Below are 20,001 nucleotides of genomic sequence, written 5' to 3'. Positions count from 1 at the left end.
ATCCAAGTGCACACATTTAACGAATAATCACAAGTCCAACATGCAGCGAGAAGAAATACAGTCTGTCACCTACCCTTGTCAGATCAGTTTCCTTCCTCCATGAAGTGCAGCATGTTTACTGCATTTGTTCAAAGTGGAATCATTGCGTGTGGAGAACACAGCTAGACATTTAACACACAGTCATGGAGAAGGCTGCTCTTCTCATAGCAATTAAATAAACTAGACCAGAAAGGACATTCCTACCCCATCTGAATCAACAAGACACTTTGCAACAAACACTAATATAAACAACAGATCAGATGTAAAACAATGAAATCCACTGATCTGGGGTAGATCTATTACAGTTTAAGTACCAGCTGATCACCAAGCCGGCAGTGGACACATTTGGCCCTTGCAACGGTAAGAATTCTGTATTAAAAATGCATCTTGTGGTGAAATAAATTACAAACCTGGAATTGCTACTGCCAAGAAAAAAGGTTTCAGATTAACACCCCTACCTTTTAGAACAACTATAGATGACATGCATTTAATTTAAAATCTTTGCACATGTAGCTCCACTAGAACCTATGACTCATAAAATTTGGGTTATGACGTTGACTATATAGGACCTTGTCTCTGAAGTCTAATTTTCTTGCAGACTGTATAGTGCTATGTATTAAAGCTATTTGTATTTCTTTTTCTAATAATACCCCTTGTGGAATTGGTTCTTTTACCAGTGCCCAGACCGACAGCTCAGTTACTGAATAGATAATCTTGGTTTGGAATGGCATGAAATTTAAATCTTTCACTAGGGAACACGCCAAGATGTAAATAAAAATAAACAGAATTTTTAATAACATCTAAACTCTACAGGCAGGGGAAGAAAAAGGCAAGGCTGTTTCTTGGAATGAAAGCAGAGCTCTAGTAACAATGATGTTAACAGACAGATTCATCTGTTTTCCAAATTTCACTGTCAGACAAAGAGCTTATTTTATATTCTGGATTTGATTTTTCCCATGGCCACATAAATATGCCTGCTTCATGCAAGGAATATCCGCAGATTAGCAAGGGACTAGGATATGGTATCTGGGACTAGAGCCTTGATTAGTTTACACTGTCTTATGAGTCAGTTGCAAACAGAACAAAAAAGTACATCTTCCTCCCTTCCCAACGAAGTCCTTTGTAATTCTAAACTGTTGTGCCACCACCTTACTGCAGAGGGCCCTGTAGAGACCCACTGAAGGCCCCACACAACCACGCTAACTCAAACTAAGCAATAATCCCAATACTTACACAACACATGAATGATTAAAGGATGGGAAAACATGCCTTATAGTAAAAGGCTCAAGAAGCTCAATGTTTTTATCTTAACAAAGATGGTTAAGGGGTGACTTGAGCACGGATTGTAAGTACCTACAAGGAGAAGAAAAATTTGATAATGGGCTCTTTAATCTAGCAGACAGAAGAAGTATATCAAGACCCAAAGACTGGAAGTTAAAACTAGACAAATTCTGACTAGAAAAAAAGGTGTAAATTTTTAGCAGTGAGGATGATTAACTATTGGAACAGTTTATCTAGTATTATATGGATTCTCCATTATCCAAGTCATTAATGAGAATACTGAATACTACCAAACCCAGGGCTGACCCCTGTGGTAACCCACTAAATACGCCTTCCCACTTTGATAGCAAACAATTGATTACTACTCTGAGTATGGTCTTTCAACCAGTTGTACATACACCTTATAGTAATTTCATCTAGACCATATTTCCCTAGTTTGCGTATGAGAATGTCATGTGAGACTGTCTAAAACCTTACCAAAAAAAAAAAACAAAAAAAAAACCAAGATATATCATGTCTACTGCTCCCCCCCCCAACGCATTAGGCCAGTAATCCTGTCAATAAAGGAAATTAAGTTGGTTTGACATGACTTGCTCTCAACAAATCCATGCTGCTAATTCCTTATAACCTTATTATTCTCAACATTGTTTAATAATTTGTTCCAGTATCTTTTCAGGTTTCGAAGACAGGCTGGCTGATCTGTAATTCCCTGAGTCCTCACTGACTTCCTTTTTAAAAAGACAGGTACTATGTTTGCCCTTCTCCAGTCCTCTGGGACCTCACCCATGAGCTCTCAAAGAGATTTGCTAATGGTTCCCAGACTGTTTTAGCTAGTTCCTTAAGTAGCCTACGATTAATTTTGTCAGGCCCTGCCGACTTGAATACCTCTAACGCACCTAAATATTCTTTAGCCTGTCCTTCCCCCTTGTTAATATTAGTTGTGTTGAGTATCTGAACACCATTAACCTTTTTAGTGAACACTGAAGGAGAACAGCCATTAAACACCTCAGCCTTCTTCATCAGTTATTAGCTCTCTTTCCCTGCTAAGTAGAAGGAAAGTGTAGGTATTCATTTTTCCTCTTGCTCCTAACGGACTTAAAACACCTCTTCTTATTGACTTGTATGTCCTTTGCTAGGTGTAACTCATTTTGTGCCTTAGCCTTTCTGATTTTATGCCTACATGCTTTGGCTATTCTTTTGTATACTTCCTTTGCAATTTGTCCATGCTCCTGCTTACTGTAGAATCCTGATGGAGCCATTTTAGCCTCTTACTATATTCTTCTTCTTCCTTCACGTTGGGATACTTTGCAGCTGTGTTTTTAACACTGTTTCCTCAAGAAACTGCCAGCTCTCCTGAACCTGAACTCCTTTTTTCCCTTAGATTTTCTTCCCATGGGACATTGCCTATCATTTCTTTCAGTTTGTTAAAGTCTGCCTTTAAGTCTCTTGTCCTCTGTTCATAACTAGTACCTTTCATCTAAGTATCTCAGTGTTTTGACAACATTAATTTAGCCTGAATCCTCCAGTGAGGTAGGTCAGTACTATCCCCAGTTTACAGACAGGGAAACAAGGTACAGAAAAATTAAGAGACCTGCCCAGTCATGCACCAAGTCGAAGAGAAGCCTAACTCCAAGTCCTGTACTTTAACCACAAGAGCATGCTTGCTCACAAACACCACATGCAATGTAATCTCAGACCAGAAGAAAAGACCTTGCCTGAAAACAGGTACCGTGCAAAACAAGGACATCTGTGTTTGCTCCCCACCACAGACAGCACATTCCAGGGACACATCACCTAGTAAGAGCAACGTACAGATGTTGTGTCTGAAACAGCAACTCATCCCTTGTAATAAGCAATGGTTTATCATTTGTTCAGATGTAAACAATAGGAAAGATTCTTTAATACACACATACTGCATGCATTTTGTAACTTTAATTGATCTCTTGATTAAACAGATCTGAAGTCTCAATATCACAGACCAAGAAGTAGTGAGGAAGTAGTAATACAAAACTTAAGCAGCAGAAACTGAAAAACCCCAAAACAACTTGTGGATAATTAGATGAGAACTAGCTGTGAATGGCTCAAGGCTGAGACTAGGCATTATGGGGGGGATGTGCTCCAAAACCAATACCAAAACTCTCTGACTGTTGCAAGACACTGAATGTGATGGGGAGGCAGCAAAATTGACGGAGTCACCCAAGGGACACTTTCCATCCTCAATATCAACCAAAGTGCTTCCTGAAACCCTAAAGGAGGACAGCACACACCAATCCTTCATTTTGTATCTTCTCTTCATACTCCTTTCTCTTCCCTTACCATTAACAGCCTCAAATACAATAACCAAACCCACACTATTTAGGAATGAAGCTGTGCTCTCAGATGCATACTGAAACCATTAATTGATTTTAAGTAAATGGAAGTGCCACGTGCACCTGAAAGGTGCATTTGACCCTTTAACTCAGAGGTTCTCAACCAGGGGTACATATACCCATGGGGGTACGCAGGGGTCTTCCAGGGGGTATATCAGCTCATCTAGACATTTGCCTAGTTTTACAACAGGCTACATATAAAGCACTAGCGAAAAGTCAGTACAAACTAAAATTTCATACAGAGAATGACAGCTCTATATACTATACACTGAAATGTACGTACAATATTTATATTCCAATAGATTTCATAAATAAATGATAACAAGAAAGTAATAGTGTGTTGTGACACTTTTGTATTTTTATGTTTGATTTTGTAAGCAAGTAGTTTTTAAGTGAGGTGAAACTTGGGGATACACAAGACAAATCAGACTCCTGAAAGGGGTACAGTAGTCTGGAAACGTTGAGAGCCACTGGTTTCAACGTAAAATCTCCACTTCTGGGCAATCACTTTGAGACCACTGAGGGTCCCTCCTGTCCCCCATTTATGACCACTGTACACATTTATTAAGCATGTTCATGAATATTAAGGGTAACGGATTTGTCCTCTGGGCCACCAACATAGCTCACATACAGCAATCCAGGGCATGGAAACAAGTATTACTGGATTCAAAAAAGTCTAATTATTTTTCATCAATGTGCCACAAGTGATGAGAGCTTATCTTAGCAGTCAAACGAAAAGAAAAGGGGGGGGGGGAGGCACTAAAGATCACTAGTGTATTTCTACTTTAATCATTCAAAACTGTGAAACATTCTAGAATTTCAGGTTAAAACATGAAGTCTTTAGCTACGGTAATTAGAAAGGGCTATAATTCCCCTGGCTGAGTAATTTAATTTCAAATAAAATTTCATCTCAAAACATTAGTGGGCCCTGACATATCATCTCAGCTATTCTGACAGCCTGAAGAAAAATGTTTTATTTCAGTTTCTTAAGAGTGCTTAGAAGTGCAGGCTCAGCTGTAAATCACTACCCGCTCCTTATTCTCTAAAATAAAACTTTATTCTTAGCCTAAGTGCTTATTTGGTACTGTGTCAATGCCCTGATTAGGCTCTCTCGCCTGTTAAAAGCTCTGCCACATCAGAAGCACACAGAAAAAGCTATTCAAGTGCCACAGAAATTTAAGAGATTTACATAACAGATTGCACTTGTGTATACATTTATCTGCACTGTTCAAGAATGAGTTCTGCTTCTTACAAGGAAACACTATTTCAGGGGTAGGCAACCTATGGCATGTGTCATTTTCAGTGGCACTCACACTGCCCAGGTCCTGGCCACCGGTCCGGGGGAGGGCTCTGCATTTTAATTTAATTTTAAATGAAGCTTCTTAAACATTTTTTTAAAAAAACTTATTTACTTTACATACAACAGTTTAGTTATATATTATAGACTTATAGAAAGAGACTTTCTAAAAACATTAAAATGTATTACTTGACACGCAAAACCTTAAATCAGAGTGACTAAATGAAGACTTGGCACACCATTTCCGAAAGGCTGCCGACCCCTGCTCTATTTATATAGGGTGAAACCCTGTACTCACTGAAGTCAGTGTCAAAATTCACAGACTTAAAGAGAACCAGAATTTCACCCATTTTATCCATAAGCTATTGTGGCGAGCCTTTATTAGGCAGAACTTACCCACGAATGCTTCAACTCCCATGACCCCAGGAAGTGACCAGTACTTGCTTCCTCAGAAAGAGAGTTAAAACCTAATAGAGCTAATGGTCAACTGTGCAACACTGTGCACTTTACTATATATATAACTGAGTTCATATTGCTGTCACTCTTGTCTTTCTCCTCCATCTCAATTAGCTCAGCCACCTGACATGACTTCACGGTTTAGATCAGTGGTTTTCAACTCCGCGGACCCCCGCTGGTCTGCACACTATGTCTAAGGGAAAATGAAGATTCAGATCCCAGAAAACGCATTCCGGTTTCCTGATTAATCAAAACTATTAACACCCCACCCTGTAGGTCAAAACCCAGAATTATTATTGTTACCTTAGAAACCCACAGTTTAGCGCCCTCTCGCACGCTGCACCCAACGCCATGCCGGGCACGCGCAACGTTTATCGTTGAATTTGTTCAATCAGTTTTCAGTCTAAGTTTTCTATGGTAGGGGTTCACAGACTACAGGCTGAATTTGCAGAGGGGTCCGCACCTCCATGTGAAATTCACATCAAAAGAGGTTGAAAACAACTGATTGAGATAATACGCTCTTTGGAACAGGAACTGCCTTATTTTGCATTGGTACCTCACCAAGTATAATAGGGTTCCAATCCTGCAACACAAATTCATTCCTTGAAACTCGTCATTGCCCTCTTATTATCTCAAGTTCATACCCTAAAGCAACTTAGTTAAATAACTAACACTGTTATTCCTATGCATATAAACAGCCAGTCCTTTCCCGAGTATCACTAAAATACTGGTTCAATACTCTGTTCCAAGAGTGAATTTCACAGATTGCTTACACACAGACTGCATGAAGCAGTATTTTAATTTAATCATGTGCCTGTTTATTCTTGTACAAAGGGACAGGGTAAATAGCAGCCCGAGACACTCCTTAACGAACATTTTAGTTCTCTTGGTCTTATCACCTTTCCAAGTTAGGCAGCCCATACTTTTTCACCCCCTCACAAACGAAAACGTTGTTCCACCCAGTATCCTACTTTTGTTGTCCTTCTCTAGACCTTCTGTATTTCCTGCTTTTCAGAGATGGAGACCCCCAAACCAAATGCAATATCCAAGTTAGAGAGTGCTCAGATGATTTTAACAATGCCAGTGTAATATTTTCCATGCTATTTTTTATTTCCTTAATATAGCTGAGCAGAAGCTTATTTGTTACAGGAGAAACAGCTCCCACTTTAGACAGAAACGTCTCCATCTGCTACTTATTTTTGATAAATTCCAATCCAGGAACGTGAGGCCAGTGTTTTATAAGACTGACATTATCTCCTCACTTTACATAATGCAGTATTAATATCAGTTATTTTTAATAATGGATTAGGGACTGGGACAGTGTAGAGACTGAGCCACAGAGGCAGGGCTAAATTGTAGTTTAAGCACCCGGTCGATGATCAGAAAAAGGAAGCCATTTCAAAGTGAGCAGCACTGGGAGTAGAGAGAAGCTTCTCAATTCTTAGCCCTGAGTAAAAGACTTCATAAATGATGCGAAAGCCAAGCTAAGCCTCAGAGGCTCTGATAAAGGCACTGAGATCAACGTGAGGCACAGCAGGTGCAAACAGGAAGTGCTGCCCCAAGCTTGACTTGTCTTCTCTAATAATTACCATAACAGAAAGTTAAACTAGTGAACTAGAGTGACTATTTCCTTCTTACAGGAGGAAGCCATGTAACAGTGGAACCTTCTCTCCCTGTCAGGAACTCCTGCCCTGTGCAGGGGGAACATCAATTATTCCCAATGTAGCCACAGCATCACCATGGTAATTTTCCTACTCAGAATCAACTCCTTTTTACAAGGAAAAATGAAGTCCCAGAGCAACAAAAAGGGATATCCTTAAGTTGAAAAAAGCATGAATGAAGGTCACCTCTCCAGCCAAAAGGGCCTCCAAAGCCAAAGGAAATACTAAGTCTACCCTTGCACAGTTGGCATTTTATATCCATTTAGGCCCGTCAATTTACTTTATTACCGCCTCTATTATTGAAGCGCCTAGGAGTCATAAACATGGACAAGGACCCCATTGTGCTAGGCACTGTACAAAAACAGAGCAAGACAGTCCCTGCTCCAAAGAGCGTACATCAGTATAAAACTAGAGGGTTGCACACTTAGTTTCTTCAGTAGGTTGCACATGCTAAGGGCTTCCGTGTGTCACCCTCTCATCTCTCTTTATTTCATAGGTTCCCTGCAACACTTCCCAACTCCTCCTTCATGCCAGGAGCTCTGTGCCCCCACCCCCCAAAATCTCTTCTCCAAGATACTGGGAAGATTTTTATGGGGAGCACCTCCCAAGTATGAGAGGTGCTTGTTTGAAAAATGTAACAAGAGGCAAGTGGAGGCTGGCATCCTGGCCTGATCAGTGGCAGGAAGCAAAATCTCAATAGCAACATCTCAATAGGGTGGGCAATAAGCCATGAAGAGCCTTGAAAGTACAGACAAGTAGCTTAAGGTGGATGCAATTGAAAAGGGGAAAGCCAATGGAGGGATACAAAGAGGGGGTGACATGGTCAAAGTGACGGGCTAGGAAAACGATCTTTGCAGCAGCATTCTGAATGGGTATAAGCTGGGCCAGACTGCATTTGTCAAGGTTAGATAGATGGATGTTGCGGTAATCAAGACACAAAATGATGACAGCCCGGATGAGAGTTTTAGCTGTGTGCATGGACAGGAAAGGCCAAATTTTAGAGATATTATGCAGAAAGAAATAGCAATACTTAGACATAGCCTGAAGAGAGGTCCAGATGACACCCAGGTTATGGGCCTGCATAACAGGCAGGATGGTCACAGTGACTGAGAAAGGAGGAAAAGAAGGCAACTTGGGAGAAGGTTAAGAGCTTTATTTTAGCCTTTGAGCTTCAACTGGTGGCTACATGTTCACAAGACGTCCGAGAGACAGAAAGGTTTTAATGTGGACAACAGGAGATAGGTCTGGAGTACAGAGGTAGATCCTAGAGTCATCAATATGAAGACTGCAGTTGAATTTGTGTTTGCAGAGGAGATTAGCCAGAGCTAGAGGGAGAAGGGGACCAAAGACAGATCCCTGTGGAACCCACATGAGGAGGATCCTCCACAGAAGGATCAATTAAAGGGACAGGAGAACCAGGAGAAGACAGTTACAGAATGTCAGTGACACGATTTCAAGAAGAGCATGGTCATCTGTGTCAAAAGCAGTTGACAAGTCAGGAAGGATGAGGATGAGGTGGTAATTCTGAGAGCCAGCTATGAAAAGGTCATTAGAGACTTTGACAAGAGCAGTTTCAGTGACATGTCGGGGCAGAAGCTGTACTAGAGAGAGTTCAGGATGGAATTTGGGGGAGAGGGACTCCACAGAGCAATCATAAACAGAGGGTGCACCAGGCTTTGAGATGAAAGGGAGAAGGAAGATGGGGTGGTAGCTGGAGAGGCAGGTGGGATCGGATTGTTTTGTTAAGATGAGAAAGATTAAAGCTTGTTTGTACTGAGGGGAAAGAACCAGAGGAGAGTGAGAGGTCAAGGAAAAGAGTAAGAGAGGGGATTATAGTGGGTGACAGAGTGATCAGGAGATGGGATGGGATCACTGGGGCAACAGCAAGGTTATAGAATATGAGAAACTTCTGCATCTGTCACAGGGGAGAAAGGCAACAGTTGTAGGAGAGGAAAAGAAGGCAAGCCGAAGGACTTATAAAATTGACAAAATATAGTGTCTTAGAAAAACAAACCATCAGAGATCCTACGTGGAGAGAGAATTGGAGGCGGGAGGAAGGAAAGGTTTGAGAAGTAGGTCAAAGGTGGTAATTTTGAGCATGGAATTCAATTAAGCTGAAAAAGTACAGCTACTTAGCAAGGAAGGTGGCATAACTGAAGAGAGGAAGTCAGTCTAGTGATACAATTTCTGCCAGAACTGCTCAACAGCCCAAAAGCAGGAGTGGCAGAGGCAGATGCTGGGAGTGAGCCAGGTCTGGAGGCTGGCAGAGCAAACCTTGTAAAGGGAGAGAGGGACAAAGTCAAGGATGATGGAAAGTAAAGCAGAGAGAATAAATTATATCATAGAACATCAGGGTTGGAAGGGACCTCAGGAGGTCATCGAGTCCAAACCCCTGCTCAAAGCAGGACCAATCCCCAGACAGATTTATGTCCCAGATCCCTAAACAGCCCCCTCCAGGATTGAACTCACAACCCTGGGTTTAGCAGGCCAATGCTCAAACCACTAAGCTATCCCTCAATGGAAGAAAGTAAGAGACAGCAGGAAGGAGAAGGATGAGAGCATATAAGAAGTCATCAATGCTGATGCAATGGAAGTCACTGACAGGGCATGTGGGAGGTGCGGTAGGGCGATGCTGAAAGAGACCAGGAGAGAACTGGACAGGGGGAATGGAGAGATTAGAAAGAGCAGTGCTTAGCAAAGATCAATCAAGTGAGCGGCCCTTCTGATGAGTGGGACAGTTGAACTAGGGAAGCAGGTTGAATGAAGAGGTGAGGATGAGAAAACATGCAGCTAAGGCGTTGGATGGGTCATCAACAAGGACACTGAAATCCCCGAAAGTGTAGGTGGGACACTGCGGAGAGGAAGAGTGAGGGCCAGGAATTGAAATCAGAGAGGAAGCTGATGAGAAGGAATTGGGCAAACAGTGGATGACAGTGACATAGAGGGGCAGAAAAAAGTCAGGTTCAGTGCTGTTCTAATAAGAGAGTAGGAAGGGGAAGAGAGAGGGGGAAACCTAACATCCCCACCATGATCTGACACCAGGGAGGGAACATTAGAGGAAGAGAGGTCTCTGTAAGAGAGGACAGAGGAAGAAACACTGTCAGACAAAGGGAACTAGAGCTCAGAGCCAGGAACTTGAGAGAGTGAGATATGAATCAGTCATGGATGGCTATGGTTTTAAAAGAGTGGGCCTTCCAGAAAGAGAAAGGGAGGAGGGAGGATAGGCGTGAGGTCAGGAACAGCAGCATAAGAGGGGTGGAAATGGGTGTGGAAGGTACAGATAAGATGGAGAAAGAGCCAGATTGGGGCAAATGTCACCAGGGGTGAGGAGGAAGATGTGATGTGGGATAAGGATGTGGGTTGATGGGAGGAGACAGGGAGATTGGGATGGGGATGGAAAAAGGAGCTGGTTTAACTTGTGGGAACTGTAAAGGGGAGAGGGCAACCAGGAAGGGGAAATGGAGTCACTGGGGGGAAGAGAGGGAAGAACAGAAGTTGTGATGGGGCATGGTGAGAGCAACGCATGAGTGGCAGATGGGTAAGATTACATTAAAAAAAGCAGAGTGTGAAGGTTTTCATTCCATGCCTTCCACTAATGCGATCACTGCAAATCTGCAGCAACAAATCTAATATTTCAAAGGCATTCATGAGATAGAGTTTGCTTGGATAGGATTTGCCACTCCAGGTCAGACTAGTGGTCAATCAAATTCAGTGTCTTGACACTAGCAGTGGCCAATACCAGATGCCTCTAGGGCACTATTTCTCAATCTTTTTGATACCAGGGACCGGCTTACTGCCTTCCTAAACTGTGTCACAGATGTCTGAGGGACCAGCACCGGTCCATGGACCAGTCAACGAGAAACACGGCTCTAGAGAAAAGTAGTAGCCCTTCCCTGTAACAGGCTTGTCATTTCAGAGTCATATAGGTAGTCAGCAACATAGGAGAACCCTATAATAGATGGATTGTCACAATACACCGATCCAGGGCTCAGGGATTGCAACACAAGCCTTCTTAACCAAGTGTCACTAGTAGTTCATATCTTACTGGAATCTTTAGTTCTTCACTGCTTATAAATACTTTCAGGGTAATCTTAAGAGGAGGGATTGAAATTATTCAGTTTCAGAGACAGCAGGACAAAAAGGAATAACCAGAAACTAAAAGAGAAAGAGTTCCAGTTACATATTAGGGAAACGTTTTTAGAGGCAGTTGGTGGGTGGAGGCTCCCTGATTGCAGTGATATTAGAAGATACTAGATAAAATGCTTTGCAGTCTACACAAATACAACACTGTTGCTGTGTGCTAGTGGATTGCTGCCTGCCACCCCAGAGCTGGTTGAATGTCAACAATGCACAACAGTGGGATATCAGAGGGAACATTTTAGCTGAGAACATGGAACCCATATTTTTCCATGCTAGGAAGGATAAAGGACTGAGATGACCATGCCAAGATTGAAACATCCCCAGGAAGCTAGGTGTTTGAAACCTGATGCTTGGATCTCTGGCCACTAGGGCTAGGTAAGTATTAGTAAGAAGGCTGAAGCAACTATTCTCTACTTTATTCTCCAAGGAAGAAGAAGTTAGCCTTGCAAACTCCAGTGGGTCAGATTCTAAGTGGCCTTTTCTGGCCTTGTGGTCTGGATACTGCCAGTGTCAACTCCATTGTCCTCTCTGCTGGAGAGTAGGCGGTCTTCTAGCGCTGTGATGGTACAATCCAAAACTTCACAGTTCCAGATTCCCATTAAATAATTTCACATTTCACCATGATGATGATAACATATGGGCTCTTTAACCCAGTGAAAGGACCCTTGTTATTCGTTACACTCAGCCTTCTCCCCTATTCAGCAGCCACTCTCCTCCCTGATACAAAGAATAAAACCCCTGCTCCAAAGGAAGCTTTTAAAAATGAATTTTTTACTACTTCATATAAAACTTCAAAAGGCTCATCTTCTGTAATGAATGACTGTCTCCGACTGAAAAGTCAGGCTCCAATTCAATCTCCATATTCTTCTACTGCTCAGAAACCATTTAAGTGTCACTCATGCAGTTTGTGACGAAAACTAAACCTCCTGCCAACTGGCTCCTTCCCATTTAATCAGAAGATACAAAGCTTTTGTGTTGATGATTTCACTATGACAGCATCTGCCTGGCATTAGCTATTAGCAGTGTTTGTCTCTGCTATATCAATAACTCAAGGCAATTATCTTATGTGCCATTACTGGACGGCTCAGTGTCGGGTACAGATTCTCACTTGTTTGATCAGCAGCACCTGTTAGCTTTGTCGTTTGTTACAGTTTTGCTTGCTAATATTGCTATTTCAGAGTCTGCCAGCACCGCTGTGAAATCTCTATTTACAGTTTAGAGCTCAACCGAGGCTTCACATATAAGGTCTAAATTCAAGGAAGCAACTATTTCTGCTTCAAACTCTGTGCTAGTTCGTATGTAAAAGTAGGAGCAGGCCCATTATCTTTCCCTCAGGCCTAATCTACCCTTAAAATGTATACCAGAAAAGGTATGTTGATTAGGGGAATGATTTTTTTAAGAACCAGAATAGCCATGCCAGTATAAGCCCTAACATAGATGCAGTTTATAAGGGCAAAAACATGCTTTTGTCAGTATATCTTATGTCTCTTGGAGATCTGACATAAACTATGCCAACAGAAACACATTTATGCCAGTATAAGCTACATCTATGCTAGGATGGTTTGCCAGTATAGCTCTATATACATAGGTAAGTTTGCAAAACTTTTCGAGTGTAGACAGGGCCTTGTTTATTTTTTGGGAACCTATCACTAGTATTTACCCCTTGAACCACTGAAATACTCTTACTAATCCATAATATAGCCAACACAAAACTACAGTAGTAAAAATATAGAAATATCAACAGCAATTAAATGTTTTTTAAGCAACCTGCCATTAACTGCAGTCAGCTGCAACATCCAAATCTCACCAGGCACCATGCATTCTTCCCTTTGCTTAGCCCACAACCTATTTTCTAAAGGCATCAGCTGTCTCTAAAAGGTGTTTGCTGCTACATTTGAGTCTCTCTATTTCATGGCAATACCATTTAAATTATTGAGATTAAAGTAGAAAATGTCAGCAATTTTGTAAATGGAGGATACCAACAAACTAGAAACTCTACTCCTGTACTTGCTGGCAGCTTAAGAATACGTTTAGAAGAGTTGTTTTTAATATGGACTGCATGTTCTTCCCAAAGAAGTTAAGGTATGAATTTTCCACCTGTGTTATAAATAAGGGAGAAGCCTGAAAATAAGAGGTGACTTAAAAAGGTACCGTATAAACTCGTTCATAAATTGAATATTTTTGGTAAAAATGTGACACATCAAAGAGTAGCAGTTGGCTTATAAACAGATCCTCCAAAATTTGATGATTTTTAACTCTATGGAATCATTGAATTGAGTATCTAATACATTGTCGTTTTGTTTACCTAGAGCATCCGCAGGCATGGACCCCCTCAGCTCCTTGTGGCCACAGTTGAACGTTCCCAGCTAATGGGAGCTGAGAGAAGAACTTCCCACAGCTCCCATTGGCTGGGAACGGCGAACCGCGGACACAGGGAGCTGAGGGGGTCCATGCCTGCGGAAGCTCCAGGTAATCAAAATGTGCCGACCTGCCAGAAGCTTACCCTGACGGGTCAGGAGCCAAAGTTTGCCGACCCATTTATTGATGTCAATACTGCAGCCTTTTAAAGTTGCAAAGGCTTTGTTTACTGGACTAGATTGGTTGAAATGAATACTAAAAGAACAGTGCTGCAGATCTGCATGACATTTGACCCATGCATTTCACAAAATGCTACACCTTACAAGCCAATCAGAAAAATACAATGAGTGATAGTACTATAGCACTGGTGTCAGTGCGCTATTGTGTAATATGATCTCTCCATGCATATCTACCAAAGGACCTCATAAGTCTCGAGCCAATATGAAAATATAATGTGCAGAATCGATGGAATCTCTAATAACATTTAAATAGCCTGTTATAGTCACAGACATGCCAATCTATAGGGCTGCTTTGAAACAAAGAACAATAATAATTTGACAGTGATAAAGCAGGTGACATTCCTATACAAAGCCCTACAAAATTTATAACTATAATAATAATAATCTATTTTCATACTAGTATTTAAAATGAATGGTGAAATCAAAAGAAAATGTCTACTTATCATGCAGAGTTCAAACTTAAAGTTGTTAGATATGCAGAAGCAAACAATAATTGCACCACTGCTGGTGAATTCTGTATCAATGAGAAGTAAGAGAATGGCAAAAAAATAAAAAACACTAAAAGACATGCCAAGAAGCAAGAAAAAAATGTCCAACAAGGTGCGCTTCAATTTCCTGAGCTGGAGAAAGATCTCAATAATTGGGTTGTTATATGTCGACAAAATGGGTACATTGTCAGTAGAACTGGAATTCGTCTGCATGCTCTCCAAATGTCAGAAGACGACAAATACAAGTCAGTAAAGCCATCAATGTTTGTTGCATCAGCGGGTTGGTGTAGTCGCTTCATGAATCCGTCATGGTCTCTGTCTTCATCAGCAAACAAAGATAGAGCAAAAGCTCCCAAGAGGTCTGGAAGAAAAAAATAGAACCTTTCCAAAAGTTTATTATAAAATATTGAAAGGAATATGTATTTGAACTGTCACAAATAGGAAATAGGGACAAAACACCAATGACATTCAATTTCCCGAGAACAGAATGGTAACTCGTGTTGATGAAAAAACAATTTTAATTAAATCCACTGGCCATGAAAAAAAATCCATGTTACGGTGGTTTCATCATGTTTGGCAAATGGATCAAAGCTCCCTCCTGTTATTTTTAAAAGAAAAATCTTGACTAAAACATGAAGTTTCCTACTGGCGTAATCGTAAGTCCACATGAAAAGGGATGGATGGATGAAAGTGGGACTACTGAATGGCTGGAAAAAGTGTGGAATAAGAGACCAGTAGCACTTTTCAAGAAATCTCCTATGCTCCTTTGGGACATGTTCAGGGCGCACACGATGGAGGAGGTGAAAAATGTGTCCAAAAATATGAAAACTACTTTGGCTGTAATACCTGGAGGCTTAACTTCAGTTCTACAACCGCTTGATGTCTGCCTAAACAAACCCTTTAAAGACAGGCTATGTAAAATGTGGTCTGAATGGATGTGCTCAGGCCTGGTAAAGTTGACAAAATGCAGGAATCTTATGAAGCCCAAAATCAATCCCTTCACCCAGTGGATCAAGGATGAGTGAGTGTCCATTCCTTTGGAAATGACAGAAAAATCATTTCGGAAATGCTGTATCAGCAATGTACTTGACGGGTCAGAAGATGATGCCATATTTCATGATGGCACAACAGAAGCTGATAAGAAGGAATCTAGTCTGAAAACGACACTGCCGACATCAACGATGACAATGCAGGTGCAGCTGTGACTGAAGTCGAGTTTAATGAACTGTTTGGTGAATCAGAGACTGATTCAGACTTTGAAGGATTTTAAAACTTTTTAAAGTCTCATATTGTTCTAAGTTACTTGTTTTAAATATCTATTTACTGATTTTAAATATTGACTAATTTTGAACGTGAATACATACTTGTTCAGTTATTATAACAGGTTTTTCGTTAGATTACATTAAAATAATTCTAGCAAAAACTTTTGTATGTTTCTTGTGACGCCAACTTTTAAAATGTAACAGGGGTCGAAAAATTTTGGCTCCCAGCCCGTCAGGGTAAGCTGCTGGCAGGTCAGGACGTTTTGTTTCCTTGGAGCATCTGCAGGCATAGAGCCTCTCAGCTCCCAGTGGCCACAGTTTGCTGTTCCCAGCCAATGGGAGCTGCAGGAAGTGGCAGCACTTCCCGCAGCTCCTATTGGCTGGGAACAGCAAATCATGGCCACTAGGAGCTGAGAGGCTCCATGCCCGTGAATGCTCCAGGTAAACAAAACGTCCAGGCCCATTAGGGGCTTACCCTAAGGGGCCAGGAGCCAAAGTTTGCCAACTCCTGAAATATAAGGTTGGTTTATGAAAGGGTCATATAGTTTTTGCTATTTTTATCTATCCATCTTGGGGGGTCGGCTTCTAAACAAACGGGCTAATGAATGTGTATATACGGTAATTCTCCTGGTACAGACAGTGCCAGGGAAAACTCACCTGCTCTTTGCAAAGGTTCCCCTTTGACATTATTTTAATGTCCTTCCTCTGGGAAGCATTAGCAGTATGAGATGTTTACTTTTTTTGACCCTGTGATTGCTGTGACACGTACTGCTTACCAACAACCTGACTGCACTATTAATGAATCTGCTGACTTATGTTTGCCATGGTGACTCCTTTCCGTTGGTGACATGCTTTCTTTCCCTGCTCAGTACACATTGTCACTAATCGTTAGCTTCATTATTCTTGTAGTGATCACGGTGACATTAATTACCTCTCAGCATCTCGTCATTAATTAGCATCAAATTTATTAAAGAGAGATGTAGTACAACTTGTTTGCATTCTTGTCTCAGACAGTCCACTGAACTGTTTAAAGTAAAGCTTCAGTCAGAAAAAGTTTTTTCCATGTCAGTTCTACTTGGTTAACTGATAAAAGCAAATTTTGACTCCAAACAACTCTGAAGAGCTGACCTGAAAGCACTATATCACATCACTGAATGAGAGGCAGTCAACACAACTAAGCATTGTTATAATGACAGAGCAGCCATTTGAATTTTATTCTGCCTCATTCGCCATCAGGGTGATCACCAGTCAAGTTCTGGCTCCAGAATCTTTATTGTCAAATACAGAGGTGGCAGAAAAACCTCCATGCTATTTCCTGGGAACAGGCTGAAATGGCAGTTAGGAAAGTCAGGTTTGAACTAAAGGAGAACACATATGAAGTACCAGAAGCCATTTTCATGGCTTGTCATAACCCTGCTTTCATATTCATTTTAAAATTAGTTATTAATATTAAATGTCTCATACTGTCTCTATCCCATGCTATAAGGTGATATGCAAGTTTTGCTTTACAGATGTAAAAATGCTTGCTCAGAACCTGTGAAGCCAGTCATGAGGAATGGTCCACTGCTCATCAAGGAGGACCATCAAAACTTAATGGGCCACTGTGGAACATCAGGATACAAAGCTTTGGTTAATGTCCCTCTGAAACCCATTAAGGTGCTAAGAGCAGGAGCCTCTCCCATCAGCTTGAATGCTGGAAGAAGGGGATAAAACAGGAATGCAAGAAAACATTCTCTCTCTCATTTGCTGTTTGATTCTTACAGGGCTGGAGCTATGAAACAGAAGCAAAGAGGTCCTAGGTCGTCAACCTGAGTTAGCCCTAAAAGGCATTCAGTGCTGACAGGTGACTACAACTCTAATCTTTTAAAACCATCGACTAACTAATTTGCGTATACAGGTTTGCCTGCTTTAACCTGTAAATAACTCTAATTTCTTTTCCCTAGTTAATAAATCCTTAGTTTACTATAGGATTGGCTACAAGTGTTTTTGGTGTGAGATCTGAGGTACAAAAGGACCTAGGGTAAGTGACTGATCTCTTGAGACTGGAAACAACCTGAATCTTTTGTGATCTTTGGTGTACAGAAACCAGCTACCACTAAATCCAGATTGCCTGGGTGACAAGATAGACTGGCGTACCCAATAGGATTGTCTGACTCCATGATAAGATTGTTCCAGTGCTTCAGAAGTTCACATTTGTTACTGGATTGGTGAAATCTAATTATAGAACATATCACCAAGTCACTGAAATTATTTAGAAACAAATTTACTATTTTTATCACAATATTAGAGATATCTCAAAATCACCAGCATATTAGAATAAATTGGCTTCTATTGACATTCTGGGCTGTATTTTCTCAGGGAGACCAAAAATGTACCTGCAACATGTGTACTTCTATACAGACTTATTTGGTGTATGCAACTTAGAGATATTGCAGGCATCATTGTAAACCCTGGGATTAGTAGGATAAAAAGCTTGACCCAAACTGTACATATAACAAGGGTATTGCAGGATCCATGTTTTGCCCAGGAACCCGCCATTAAAACATGCCATCACACCGTAAAAGAGGGCATACAGTTTTATTTTCTACAGTATCGACAAAAACGTATGGGTTATCCTTGCTGTTGTGATTACCACATGAGCCCTCATCACTCTGACTCCTATTAGGGTTGGAGGAGTCTGTACTCTTATTTTCTATAATTACTAATGTCACTGACTTAACTATAATTACTGCCCCTATCATTACAGCTGGTTGTTCTTGGCTTCTCCTCCAGCCCCCTCATCAGTGCTAGGACAGGCCTGTTATTAGCCCTTGTATTACTCTCTACATTAGTGGAATCGGTGTGATTGCTGATCTCCTCCTAAACATTCTCACTTATACACAGTAGGAGCTGTGAATAGTCATTCTCAAAGCAATTCTCTGCACATCTGCTCTAACACATAGATTGTGATAACTGCATAATTTAAAAGCAACCCACACTGGTAACTCCAGATGTTATAAGCCACACACAGCCTACCATCCACTCACTCATAGCCTCTGGGAGTAGACTAAGTATATATGTAGTCTCACCAGCACAGGCCATGTGAACTTCTCCTCCTTCGGCTCTCTGATGAGTGCAGGTGACAGGGAACTAGCACATAACTTCTTCTCCCATACTGATGCCCCCCCGACTCCCTTGTCTTCTCACGAGTAACTATTACATGTAGGGCCCAACGTATAACCTGTGTCCTTAGAGTTAAGTCCCATATCTCTTCTCTGTAGGTCAGGACCATAGAAGTTCAGTGCACAGCTCACATCACTAGGTCAGTGCTTCCTGGTCCTTGACCACCAAAACATCCAAAGTGTCACCTCAGCAAGATGCAAGAAGCCCATCTCTCCAGGGTTGAGGTCCTCATACCTGCCCTTAGCCTCATGATCCTATATTGCTGCAGATAAGTCACATCTCCCCTGGGCAGTACAAGCTGATCCAAGAACTTCATGACTATCATTTGACACAGCCTCTCTGGGGGACAGGAGGCCTGTGCACAGACTTTCTTGCTAGTATAGCACTCCATGACTTGTATCTTTTGAGGGAAGAGGCTTGTACACAGCCCTTCCCCAGGAGATGTACCCTCTAAAGCCTGCACTCCAGAAGTTCAGATCACAGTCAGTCTCTGATGTACAGTCTCCCTGCTCTTCATGCTAAGCCCTGTCCTACAGGGATAAGAGGCCACGCTTCATCCTCTGACGTGGGACAGCCAGGATAGGGCCCAGCCCTGTACCCCCAACTGCCAGTCTGCAGCCACTGCAGGAGAGGGTCTCCTACACAGCTTGTAGTCTGCTCCCGCACACACACAGCCCGCCCTCCCTCACCCACACAGCCTGCAGTATCCTCCCCATCCCAGCGCAACACAGCCTGCCCTCCCCGCAACGCACCCTGTGCTCTCCCCTCCCCGGTCCGCCCCCCCAACACAGCCCGTCCCTCTCCGCTGGGGAAAGGGCGCTACTGCCCCACTGCCGGCGCCACGAAGCACCGAGCCCATCTCCCCCGGCCCCGCCCGCTGCCCTGACCTGCAGCCGCTGCAGGTAGGAGGCCGGCGCGTAGCCCGTCTCCCCGGAGCCCGCGCGGGTGACCAGCCACCAGTGCTGGTTGCTCCGCTCCAGCAGCAGGAAGGTCTCCCCAGCGGCGAGGGGCAGCGAGTTGGGCTCGGCGGAGCGGAAGCTGTACAGGGCCCGGTACATAGCGGCGGGCGAGCGGCCGGCGACTCGACGCGGCCCTCAGGTGCCGGCTCCCGATGTCAACACGGACCCACCCACCAGCGCGCCGCGTCATCCATGCCCAATGACGGCATCGCGTAGCCCCGCCTTCTTCCCTGCCCCTTCTGTGAGACTTGCGCGCTCCCTGCTGGGCCGCCTAGCGAATGTGCTGGACC

The 20,001-nt window shown here is 42.5% G+C and overlaps 1 protein-coding gene across 1 annotated transcript in view; it reads right to left on the bottom strand.

Moving 5' to 3' along the window:
- Positions 1-19,883, bottom strand: part of NCKIPSD (NCK interacting protein with SH3 domain) — a 120,553-nt gene extending 100,670 nt beyond the window's left edge. The window contains exon 1 of the mRNA XM_032801330.2: positions 19,640-19,883. Coding sequence (XP_032657221.1) covers positions 19,640-19,810 — 171 coding nt within the window. The 5' untranslated portion in view covers positions 19,811-19,883. The remainder of the gene's footprint in view (positions 1-19,639) is intronic.
- Between the last annotated feature and the right edge of the window lie 118 nt (positions 19,884-20,001).

The sequence above is a fragment of the Chelonoidis abingdonii genome, chromosome 17 (genome assembly GCF_003597395.2).
Source record: "Chelonoidis abingdonii isolate Lonesome George chromosome 17, CheloAbing_2.0, whole genome shotgun sequence".
Taxonomy (NCBI): domain Eukaryota; kingdom Metazoa; phylum Chordata; order Testudines; family Testudinidae; genus Chelonoidis; species Chelonoidis abingdonii.
Note: the sequence above shows the minus strand (reverse complement) of the source record. Positions and strands in the feature narration are given on the sequence as shown.